The 12,824-nt window shown below is 41.7% G+C and overlaps 2 protein-coding genes across 2 annotated transcripts in view; one reads left to right on the forward strand and one right to left on the reverse strand.

Annotated features, from left to right (window-relative positions):
* Nucleotides 1–12,824, reverse strand: part of clmpa (CXADR like membrane protein a) — a 185,320-nt gene that overhangs the window by 10,913 nt on the left and 161,583 nt on the right. The gene's annotated exons all lie outside the window — the stretch shown is intronic.
* On the forward strand, nucleotides 833–9,168 carry smfn (small fragment nuclease). Its single transcript, XM_078198858.1, has 7 exons — nucleotides 833–1,155; nucleotides 3,298–3,381; nucleotides 3,502–3,579; nucleotides 5,820–5,931; nucleotides 6,499–6,607; nucleotides 7,209–7,262; nucleotides 8,281–9,168. Exons 1-7 carry the CDS (start codon nucleotides 883–885, stop codon nucleotides 8,414–8,416), a joined length of 846 nt encoding a protein of 281 aa, XP_078054984.1. The 5' UTR covers nucleotides 833–882; the 3' UTR covers nucleotides 8,417–9,168.

Below are 12,824 nucleotides of genomic sequence, written 5' to 3' on the forward strand. Positions count from 1 at the left end.
GAATAAAAATATAGTTTATGGTTTATATATATAATTTATTGAATAAAGAATATAGTTTATGGTGTATATATATAATTTATTGAATAAAAATATAGTTTATGGTTTATATGTATAATTTACTGAATTAAGATTACAGTTTATGGTTTCGTAGAAATATCATAGAAATCCTACAGTACAGAAAGAGGCCATTCGGCCCATCGAGTCTACACCGACCACAATCCCACACAGGCCCTACCCCCATATCCCTACATATTTACCCACTAATCCCTCTAACCTACGCATCTCAGGACACTGAGGGCAATTTTTAGCACGGCCAATCAACCTAACCCGCACATCTTTGGACTGTGGGAGGAAACCGGAGCACCCGGAGGAAACCCACGCAGACACGAGGAGAATGTGCAAACTCCACACAGACAGTGACCCAAGCCGGGAATCGAACCCGGGTCCCTGGAGCTGTGAAGCAGCAGTGCTAACCACTGTGCTACCGTGTCGTTTATATGTATAATTTATTGAATAAATAATATAGTTTATGGAGTGTATATGTACAATTTATTGAATAAAAATATAGTTTATGGTTTATATGTATAATTTATTGAATAAAGATTACAGTTGATAGTACATATTTTGTACAGTTGGACATTAATAATAAACATAAAGCAACATTCTGTGTGAAAACTGTTGACAATTGATGAGAAGTGAGCTTTTATTGCTGAACTTGCACAATCTCTGCTGCAGCACCAGCACCACTTTGGGGAGGAGGGGCGGCTGAGGGCAGGCGTTTTGCGACAGTGCGCTGTAGGCGGGGCCGGCTTTGCGACAGCGTGGCAGTGCGCGAGGGGGCTTCTTGCCACGCTGCCGTCGGGCGGATTGGCAGCGGTGGCCATGCTGCGCCTGCGCGCGCCCGGCGCGGGACTTAAAGCTGTGGCGGCGGTTGGATTGTGTCCTGTTCTGTGCAGCCGCTCCCGGAGCTTCGCTCACTGCCTCGGCCGCCACCAGCACCGCCCTCATTACCCCCAGCAGCGGCGCAGCGAGAAGCCGCCGGCTCCCCTCCCCATCCCCACCCGCTCCGGCTCGGCCTCGCCGCTTCTAATCCGTTATCTCGCCACCATGGCAGCCCAGAGCATGGCCAAGAGGATGGTCTGGGTGGATCTGGAGGTAACTTTCCTCCCCTCCCCCCCCTCTCTCCCTCCAGCCAGCTGGAACTTTATAATGCTCAATGAACGGAGCCTGCAGAGCGATTTAAAAATACTGGATTTTGCATTGAAGCAGCATTTGCAAATTTTATTGCTGATCTTTCCCTGATTTGCAAATTTTATTGCTGATCTTTCCCTGATTTGCAAATTTTATTGCTGATTTTTGTTTTTCCCCCTCTGAATTGCAGATTTTATAACTGGTTTTTCACCTCACCGAATTGTAATCAACACTGCCTAACTCTCAATTTTGCTTTCCCCTTTTATAGTTGTGCTACTTGCCTCCATTGAGGTTTCGTTATTATTTGCGTTTTAACCCCCACTTAAAATGACCCTAATGCAATAATTTCCTTCAGGGTGCAGACACTTGCAGCTAGGGATAATTCTGGTCTGTGTGTGTGTCAAAGATGTTTTATCTCCAGCAATGTATGATGATCAATTCAACAAAATTTACTTAGTCCATGGTTTTTTTTGGTTGAAAGTGGGGAATTTTTTTTAATGTGCCCAGTGGTAGTTTGTGCAGCAAGTGGAATGTGCCAAAGAGATGATGCAATTTATTTTCCCTTGTGATATTTTTTTTTCTCTCTCCCTATTGTGAACTACAAACCCTACAGTACTGAAAGAGGCCATTCGGCCCATTGAGTCTGCACCGACCACAATCCCACCCAGGCCCTACCCCCATATCGCTACATATTTTACCCACTAATCCCTCTAACCTACACATCTCAGGACACTAAGGGGCAATTTAAGCATAGCCAATCAACCTAACCCGCACATCTTTGGAATGTGGGAGGAAACCGGAGCACCTGGAGGAAACCCATGCAGACACAAGGAGAATGTGCAAACTCCACACAGACAGTGACCTAAGCCAGGAATCGAACCCAGGCCCCTGGAGCTGTGAAGCAGCAGTGCTAACCTCTGTGCTACCGTGCTGTTGAGAAAGTGCTTGCTGGAGATTTGTGCACTTTAGCAGAATGGGGAAACTGAAGCAAGCAAACCTGTTTGTTTCTTAGTCAAGATGGTGTACAGGCTTTGGGGGAAATGAGGTGTCGCTAGCTAGAAAACTAAAATTGATCAAACAGGATAAAATTGTTGGGATTAGGTTTACCTCTGTCTTCCAGAGGTTATGTTGGATATGATAAGTTTTTCATTTTGTGGATCCCAAACCCATGCCCCAGCGTCTTGTGGTTTTTCTTACTGTTTCTTTAGGCTGTCCCTTGTGATCAAGGATGACTTGTTTCTATCCTGGTTTGATGGCTTCCAAGAAGGGGTGGCACAGTGGTTAGCACTGCTGCCTCTCAGCGCCAGGGTCCCAGCTTGGGTCACTGTGGAATTTGCACATTCTCTCTGTAGCTGCATGGGTTTCCTCCAGGTGCTTCGGTTCCCTCCCACTGTCCAAAGATGTATGGGTTAGGTTGATTGTCCATGCTATATTGACCCCAGTTCTGGGGGGATTAGCAGAGTAAATATGTGGGGTTACTGGCATAGGGTGGGATTGTTGTTGGTGCAGGCTTGATGGGCTAACCAGTCCAAAAGTGAGAATCTGCAGGCTCCCCCACAAGTGAGACAGGTGGTACTCGTAGGGTTGGGGAAATGGGTTGTTTGTGTTCTTTCCAACCTTAACTTTGCCTTTGCAGGTTCCTCGTGAAATCTGTTTGGGGCCTTAATGGAATAAGTGAGTTTCGGTTGGTCACAAGCCAGGGTCTGATTTCATTTGAACTGATTTCTGTTCTGAGAGTCAAGTAAAGCAATTGACTCCACCAGGAGCAATTGATCATAGACTTAGTGACCGATGAGAAGAGGGTAATTGAAGAATTTTAAAATGTTGAGTTAGCTGAATAAAGATCACTTGGGTTTTTGTAGATAGAGACAGTTTAAGCTTCTGTTCTGTGCAGACACTTGCAACTTGTATATTGCCCCTTATGTAGAGGTGTAGGAGCAGAGAACTAGAGTATTGTTCTGTCTACAATGTGGGGCTTGAGGTTTTCCAAGAGGCTACCATTCAACAGGGATGTGTGACATGCTGTACTGGGCCTTCTATTTTATGGAATTGTCAGAAGGAAGAAAGATCTTGTGGTCTAACATGTTCCCTTTTTTTCTTAAATAGATGACTGGATTGGACATAGAAAAAGATAAAATCATAGAAATGGCTTGCATTATAACCGATTCCAATTTGAATATTTTAGCTGAGGTAAGATGCCTATCCCTATTACTATCCCTGGAAAAGAGGGTCTTTTGAATGTCTTTTGGATGTGACTTAAATTCCAAAATAAAGTGCCCATGTCACTGCCATTGCTCTTTTTGTTATCAGGGTCCACATTTGATTGTTAACCAACCAAATGAACTACTGGATGGCATGTCAGAGTGGTGTACAGAACATCACGGAAAGGTATGTGCCTGCTGACTGTTACCTCCTACATAGCTAAAAATTTACATGCTTGTGCCTGAAATGTCAATCCTGCGTGCTCCCTTCGAAAGAACAATATGCTAATAAATTTGCTTAGAACAGTTCATATGACATGTCCTATTGCTCTGGTTCAGGACGTGATGTGCCTGTATATTGACAGTAGTCTCCGTCCTTTAAAGATTGTGAAAAACTTTCGCAACATTTCAATTTTGTTTCTGGAGCACCTTCCCTAGTTTGAATAGATTCTTGTGAAGTCACCTTGGAGAATTACTTTCTGTAATCTCTACTATGTGAGGAACTAATGTTAATCGTTTTAATTTTCTGTATTCCAATATTTTTTTAAGTGAGGCTGAGCTTGTGGAAAAACAAGATATTTGGCTTTTTTTGTAGAAATTCCTTGTGGGATTAGATGGGGGGAGGGAAGTTAATGCATTGTTGTTTGCTGTAGATGTATCAGTCTGTTTGCACTTCATATCAAATGTTCCATTACAATTTGTTTACATATAATGAAAATGGCCTATGTAAACTTGCCACATTGGCATGGTTGCAGTCCACAGTGAAGGAACAAGAGACGCTATTTGCTACATTGACAGCTGTCCAAAATATTGTTGTAGACCAGGCTTGTCTAAACTTCTTGCATGAAGGACCCCATATTTCAATTTTTTTTTTTGCTAATTCAAGGGGCTGATGAGTAAATTTTGGAGAGAATTTTAGCACAACATTAAACACGAATTCCAAAAAATAGTTGAGGTATGAAGGGAAGAAAAGCAATAAATTGATTACTTTTTCTTCAGTACATTAAAGTATAAAAGGGTCCTGGCTCACTCCCAGTCTCGGAGTTCACTCCCCCCCCCCCCCCCCTCACCGTGTGAGATGTGAGTGAGAATCCTGTGACTTGGAATGAGCCATTCATTTGCTCACGATCACCAGGCCTGGATGGTTTGGTGACTCGGACACTAAGAGGTCAGGTTGCAATTGTCTTTGGGTTCCCCTGCTGTCTGCCAGAAAAACCTCTCCCCAGCAGACTCTCCACTAGTGCTGGTGGTCAGGCTTTGGCATGGATGAAGTACACTTTTTGCTGTTTCTCTGCCATTGATAAGCTCAGTGAGGGGAAAGAAGGAGACTCACAGCCTGTGGTTGGAGGAGCAACTCCTTGCAGAATCATCCATTCCATTTACCCATCTTAGCTGCATTTCTGGCTCCACCGGTCAGGATGGAGAGGCACAGCGAACCACATCTGGCCGGAGGGTTGGACAATTCAACTTTAAACATTAAACTTGTAGTCACAGCTGTCTGTTCCAACGCAGCATGCTTTACAGGGCAAGGATGAACAGGAAGCAGGAAATACAAATTAGTTAAATAATGTAGAGAAGGCAAATTAAAGATTAGGAAATAACGGAGAGAGATTTGAGACAAACCAGTTTTTTATATTTTAAGTCTGCAACATGAATTGAGGATATGAGACTTCACACTTATTATTTTCAGGGCCAGAGAAATAGATCAGTAATTAACACTTATTGCTCCATTTTTAAAACCTGCTCCTAAGTGGAGTAGCCCTCAATTTTTCAACTGTGCTCAGCAGATTGAGTGGGTGTGTAAGTTTTTGCCGTTATGACCTTTAGTGCTATGTATATCAGGGAGGTCTGCAACTGCGCACCCTGCGGAGGACCCGTGCACCTCTGACAGCAACTTTTGGATTTCCATGCTTAATTGTGCCAGAAGTCGCTGTCAGATTGTCCCTGTAATCGTGGCAAGTGCCAATGGGCTTCTATTAACGCTACAGCCAACAGTGATGAAACTACATTATCACTGGTAGGAGCATATAATTACAAGAGGGTAGGTTTATGTACAGTTTCCGTTTTAAATTAAGGCAGTGTTTATAATTGGGTTGAAGTAAGGACAGAATGTATGAATTTCAAATAGCTCAATTATTGTGAATTGTACAATTGCATTCTGTGGCCCAGTGTCCTGGCCTTCTAACATCACATTGTCTGAAAACCCTGTCTGCACTTCACCCTTCATGTGATTTGATCAGGTCTTTATAAAATTCTTTAGAGTGTGGGAAGTAAAAATAAAGGGAATGTCAGTTCATGGATAAAGTGTTCAATTTTAAGGCATAAACCCGATGTTTCATGCTGATGAAATATATTGAAAAGAGACCATGTTTATGGATTTATTTTTGTATCTAAATAACTGTTAATATTTTTTCCCTTTTCTTGCAGTCAGGACTAACGCAGGCAGTGCGGGATAGTAAGATCGGCCTACAGCAAGCAGAATATGAGTTTCTCTCCTTTATACGCCAACATACCCCACCAGGCCTCTGTCCTCTTGCAGGTATGTCAGATTAAGGTGTTATACAATTTTACATGGGTTTTTTATGGTGCTGATAATGCTTGTATTTAAGGTACAGTAGCTTCATGATCATAGCAAGTCGTCACACCTTTGGGGAAACAAAGGATCACTAATGAGAATTGTCCAAAAAAAAATCAAACTCAAATTTCTAGAGTAAGAAGGGTTAATTTATTTACTCTTTCATTGGATGCAGACATAGCTGTCTAGGCCAGCATTTTATTACTCATTACTTTTTGAGGCAGTGGTGGTGGTGCCTTGAATTGCTGAAGTTAATATGGTGTAGGTGCACACAACTGCTGTTAGAAAGGGATCAAAAGAATCAAGTTATGGAAGTTTGTTTTTCTGGCAGCCTACAGGCCTGCTCTCAATATTTTTTTGGATCACTTAGTCATTATAAAATTTGATTCATCCAAGTGGAATTACAGGATATGCAGGCACTTAAAACGTACCATTGTACAAGTTGCTGTCCTCCAGGTGAAGAGAGCAGAAAATTCGAAAGGGGAAACTAATGCAGCAGGAGATTCACGCTCTGAACCCTTTAATTTCTAGGAAATTCAGTCCACGCTGACAAAAAGTTTCTAGATAAGTATATGCCACAGTTCATGAAGCACCTGCATTACAGAATAATTGATGTCAGCACCATTAAAGAATTATGCAGGTAAGAAGTTTGCTGTTTTTGCTTTTTTTAAAAACTGGACAGCAATGATATTAAAATACAATATGAAAATGTGAGTATCTCTCGCAACTTAAGAGCACTGCACCTTTTTTTAAGTTGCTGTGCTGCTGATTTTCATTGGAGCCCGCTAGATTATCACTGCATAAGAGTATGGCTCAATTGCAGGATATATGTCCTTCGAGGCTACTGTTGTAGTAGACATAATGCATATGGCAAGATGTCTTATTGACAGCCACATTAACCCAGGAAAATACAATCCATAGTGAGTGTAGGCTTGCTATTTGATTTACACCCATTACCCTTCAGGCCCTCCAACCTTGTCTGCCATTCGATTCAAACTTTTCCAATGCATGCAAAAAACTCCCTTTATTTTTTCTCTTTGGTAGCATCAAAATGGAATTTGAAGGATTGCTTCAAGAGTAAAGTGATTCTTCAAGGTTTTAATTCACCTGCTCACAATTGTTGTGACAGCAATAGTTCTATTCATTTTTCTATACAAGCAATAAAATTTTATTATTCTCCTTGGAGTTTATACTGCTTTCAGATTCAAATCTCCATCAAGATTTGCTATTGTTGTTTTCAGACGTTGGTATCCAGATGAATATGAAGATGCACCAAAGAAGAAAGCGTCACATCGGTGAGTAATGCTTGCCATTGCTAATTATTTGGAGAAACAATAGAATTAGTGAGTTGGCTTGTTTAAAATTTTGCCTCTAGCCATGAAACTTCAGTTTAAATATAGTTCACCAAAAAGTGGACTTGCTTGAAAATTAGATAATGCCAGCTCTGACCCTCATTTTGCCTCTGACAGCTGTGTGGGGCAGGGAGGTGAAGAAGAACTCAGTCACTGGAAACAGCAGAGTAGTAAGTGTAACAAACCAAGATAGTATTTATCCATATTTCTGTCTTGTGAAATTCCACATAATTGCCTCTAGGTGGCTGCATTTTTTACAGTCCTATTCTGGAGGTCCAACAAGTTGACGCATGAAAAGATCTTGGTAGTATAGATAGAGTGAACAGTGGGAAGCTTTTTCCCAGGTCGGAGGTGACGAACACAAGGGGTCACAGGTTCAAGGTGAAGGGGGCAAGGTTCAACACAGATGTCAGGGGGACGTATTTTACACAGGGTGGTGGGGGGCTGGAATGCACTCCCAAGCAAGGTGATTGAGGCGGACATGCTGGGATCATTTAAGACTTATCTAGATAGCCACAGGAACAGACTGGGAATAGAGGGATACAAACGAATGGTCTAGTTGGGCACATGAGCGGCGCAGGCTTGGAGGGCTGAAGGGCCTGTTCTTGTGCTGTTTTGTTCTTTGTATTATAAAGGTCTAAAGTGCTGAAATACCTGCTTGATGTAAATGAAAGCAGACTAACTTGGAATTAGTGCAGAAGTGGTGCACATCAGCACAAAACGTTTTCAAGCAAATAAAGACATGAAGCTTGGTTTTGATGCCCTCTGCTTGAATGGCCTAAAGCAGTGATTGTAGACCAGTTTTTATAGTTAACATATAGCCATCTTGTACAATTGTGCTGATGTTAGAACCCTTTGCCACCTGAGAGATCAGCTAGCCAAGTCCATTATTTTGCAGGGTTTTAGTAATTTGACTACATGAACTAATTCTAGTTTTGAAGTATTATCTCTTGCTTTTCAGAGCATTAGATGACATCTGTGAGAGCATCAAAGAGCTCCAGTTTTACAGGACACATATATTTAAAGAAACCAAAGCAGATGAAAAGAAGAGAAAGACTCACCTAGAAAATGGCGACGATAGCAAGCAAGAGAGCTAGAGTCAAGGGACTGACTAATGGCACCCAGGAAACTCTCCCAACAAACTTGATGTCTGTTTATGGTTTTTGCCCTCCAATCAAGTTTGGCCACATGAAAACAAGCTCTTGTGCGATGTGTAACATGTTAAAAGCAGAGTGTCTAAATTTATTTCTGTAGCATTTGGCCTTTTTAGTTACAAGCTTTGCTGATTGATAGAGGCTAGTTGAGGCTTGATTTTGATCTAATTTGAGCCTTTGACCTATGAATTAGCACAACAGCATTAATTTCGAGCACAGCTGCTTTTAATTTAGTAATTCCATTTAAATACTGCATAATAAATGACATATTTCTGCTTTTTCTAATTTCCATATCTTTCTGGGAAAGTGCTTAGTTAAGCTCTGTACTGTAAGTAATTGTTATATTACTGCATATGGTGACTTTCTGGTTTTGTTGCTGATCCCAAACTGTTTAATGAATTATCTTGCCAGAAACTGGTTTAATTTTTTAATCATGTGTTGAAGTGTTTGGTGTACATAGGACCATGGAAAGGGATAAAGAGGTTCTGATTGTCACTGTACAAGTCCCCACCCTTAGTAAACCGTTTTACTCAGCCTCAAAGTTTTGTTAGCACTGTGCCATGAAATAAAAAAAATGAACATTGAAAACGAACTTATTTTTATTGAAAATAAACTGTGCCTGCAAAAGCAAATGGTCGTGTGTGTTTTGACCTTCAAAAATTAGAAAGCAAAATAAAATCCGCACCTTTCCTTTTATTGCAGCAATCTATGAAATCTGTCGAGCAGCCGAAATATGTTTTTTTTTAATGGTTCTTTATAGAACAACATTTTGCCTTGTACTTTAAGGTGCTTCACAAGAGTTGAAATTTAACACCAGGAGATATTGGGACAAGTGCTCCAAAGCTTGGTCTAAGAAAAAGATCGCCTAATTATTGATTTAAGCAAAGGGGCGAAAGGCTATCTGTGGTAAGAGAGAAAGATGGAAAGGTTCTTGATTTTAAACAAGAGGCGACGGGTTATCTGGGGTAAGGTCACAATCAAATCAGATTATTCTCAATGGTGGAGCAGACTCGAGAGGCCTACTTCAGCTCCTAATTTGTATTTCCATTAGGTTTGGGGAGAGAATTCAATATATTGGATTGGTGGGGGCAGGTCAATTGTTTACCAAAGCTGGTTTCTCAGTGATATTTGTACTTGCAACCAATTGTATGAACAATTCCTTTATGTTTTGATGACTTACAAACATTGACTGTATTCTTAGATTCCAGGAACAACTTGAGTAAGGTGCCTCAAGTGTAATCAAACAGTTGATGCAAATTAATGATACTGGAAAAGAGTGGACTTGAGAGTTTCTAGAGAATCAACTGCACTCATGCAGCTTTTATGAACTATAACAGCAAGTATCTGACAATTGTTATAATCCACTTGGGAACCAGTATTTTTATTTGCAGTAGACAAAAATCCCAATTGTCCACTTGGGGAATAAAGCCATAAGATTCCACTGGTTGTAAATGAAATAAATATTTCTATGCAAAATAAAACAGTTTTCAACATTAAACTCTTAACATTCAGGACTGTCATGAGGTAAATATGAATTCCCAGGCAAATTGTCAAAAATGCCACACTGCACGTTAAAAGGCAATGTGGATTTATCAGTAGTGCAGCGGCGTGAGTGACAAGCCTTTGATAAAACTCACGAGGGCGTTTGAAGATCTAGCTGATGGAATATTTCAAGATCTACTCTGATTCTGACTGCCTCAATGATTGAACCATCAAGAGCTGTATAATCTCTGGAGACTTCCATGGGATTCCAAAGCTACACCTTTGTCTCTAAATCATCATAGAAATCATAGAAACCCTACAGTGCAGAAGGAGGCCATTCGGCCCATCGAGTCTGCACCGACCACAATCCCACCCAGGCCCTACCCCCACATATTTTCCCGCTAATCCCTCTAACCTACACATCCCAGGACTCTAAGGGGCAATTTTTAACCTGGCCAATCAACCTAATCCGCACATCTTTGGACTGTGGGAGGAAACCGGAGCACCCGGAGGAAACCCACGCAGACACGAGGAGAATGTGCAAACTCCACACAGACAGTGACCCGAGCCGGGAATCGAACCCGGGACCCTGGAGCTGTGAAGCAGCAGTGCTAACCACTGTGCTACCGTGATACAGGCCTATCATTCACTCTTGCTAGTTTCAATAAGCTGGGTTTGTCTGAGTTCCAGTCTTTTGGCTGCACTGAGCTATAAATGGTTCCCAGGACTTTGCTGTGCCGTCACTGTCCGGTGTCTAATAGCCCCCAGGGCTTTTCTGTCTCTCCTAGTAAGTGTGCAGATAAATTAAAACCAGAGAACCTTAACTTTTTCCATGACGAGTTAGCCTTTCAGGATTCACTTTTTTAAATTAGTTCTAACTCAAAATAAAGCATCTCTGGAATGCTCATCTTTATAAGTGGTGTAGATAGTGTCTCTCCAGTTTAGTAAGCCCCCCCGCCCTGCTGTTGTATGGCTCTCTCCGCTCTATTCTGATTCTATTAGACAACCATTGAAAACTTCTGAACAGCCATTTTGTTTTAGTTCTGTGAATCTCTAAAGCCCAGCATTTGAGTTACCTTACCCCCTCACCGATTTTCCCAGAACCAAATATTACCTCCAAAATATTAACAAGAGCTATGAATTAAATATTCATCACAAAGCAAAGACTTATGCAAATCAACAAAAGCCCCAGTCCACAGCAAAGTCTTGACCACACTCATGTACTGCAATGAAACCTTGACTCTGTTAGTGACATATAAGAGTGTTTGGGTAATTCCCACTAATAATACCTCTGTCATATCCTCCAGGTTCAGTGGACGGACTGTCACACAAATCCCAGTATCCTTCTTGAAACAGCTCCATCCACAAGCATTAAGGTAAAATTACAAAACCAATTTCAACAAACTAAATGCCGTGTTCCGACGTCCAAAACCCATCTCCCCACACCAGATCCTATTCCCTCAGCTCTCAAAGGGTCACTGTCCCACGGGAAGACAAGGAATAACTTCAAAGACACTGAAGATCTCCTTCAAATGTGTTGCATTGACCTTAGTGACTGAGAGGAGCTTGCTACAACTTTTTCAGAATGGTAACAACTTGTCCCTCAAGTTGCAAAACTCTTGAGTCCCAAAGTCTTAAAAATGAGGCGGGGTGCAGCAGAGAAGGGGAAAAAAAGCAAACCTTGCACTTCGTATCCACTACCTTGTAGGACATCATGCACCATGTACCCAAAGATCTGTGGCTCAAGAGTTGGCCTGTTCAGTCACATGGGAACCCATGGAAGAAACTCAATCCTGAGTAGACATCATCTTGGAATTGAGGAACGACAGATGATGACAAAATGCTACAAGGTTTAGAGAGGGGTTTTCACAGCTGAACTTTGGCCCCATGTGCAACTATGTTGAAATACAAACAAGCTAGTCTGGCATAAGGTCCTTCACAGGAGTGTTGAAAAATAAAATCTGGCACCAAGCCACATAAGCTATTTGAACAGATGGCCAGGAGTGGTTTGTAAAGAGTGTCTTAAAGAAGGCTGGAGGGTTCTAAGTAAGGATTTTCAGAACATGGGGCATTGGCAGTTGAAAAGATGGCTATCAATGGTGGAGGAATTAAAATTGGGGGTGCTTTGATTTGATTTGATTTATTATTGTCACATGTATTAACATAGTGAAAAATATTGTTTCTTGCGCGCTATACAGACAAAACATATCGTTCTTAGAGAAAGAAAGGAGAGAGTGCAGAACGTAGTGTTACAGTCATAGCTAGGGTGTAGAGAAAGATCAACTTAATGCAAGGTAAGTCCATTCAAATGTCTGACAGCAGCAGGGAAGAAACTGTTCTTGAGTCGGTTGGTATGTGACCTCACACTTTTGTATCTTTTTCCCAAAGGAAGAAGGTGGAAGAGAGAATGTCCGGGGAGCGTGGGGTCCTTAATTATGCTGGCTGCTCTGCCGAGACAGCGGGAAGTGTAAACAGAGTCAATGGATGGGAGGCTGGTTTGCGTGATGGATTGGGCTACATTCATGACCTTTTGCAGTGCCTTGCGATCTTGGGCAGAACAGGACCCATACCAAGCTGTGATACAACCAGAAAGAATGCTTTCTATGGTGCATCTGTAAAAGTTGGTGAGAGCCGTAGCTGACATGCCAAATTTCCTTAGTCTTCTGAGAAAGTAGAGGCATTGGTGGGCTTTCTTAACTATAGTGTCAGCATGGGAGGACCAGGACAGGTTATTGGTGATCTGGACACCTAAAAACTTGAAGTTCTCGACCCTTTCTACTTTGTCCCCATTGATGTATTTAGGAGCATGTTCTCCTTTACGCTTCCTGAAGTCGATGACAATCTCCTTCATTTTGTTGACATTGAGAGA

The sequence above is a fragment of the Mustelus asterias genome, chromosome 27 (genome assembly GCF_964213995.1).
Source record: "Mustelus asterias chromosome 27, sMusAst1.hap1.1, whole genome shotgun sequence".
NCBI classification, from domain to species: Eukaryota; Metazoa; Chordata; class Chondrichthyes; order Carcharhiniformes; family Triakidae; genus Mustelus; species Mustelus asterias.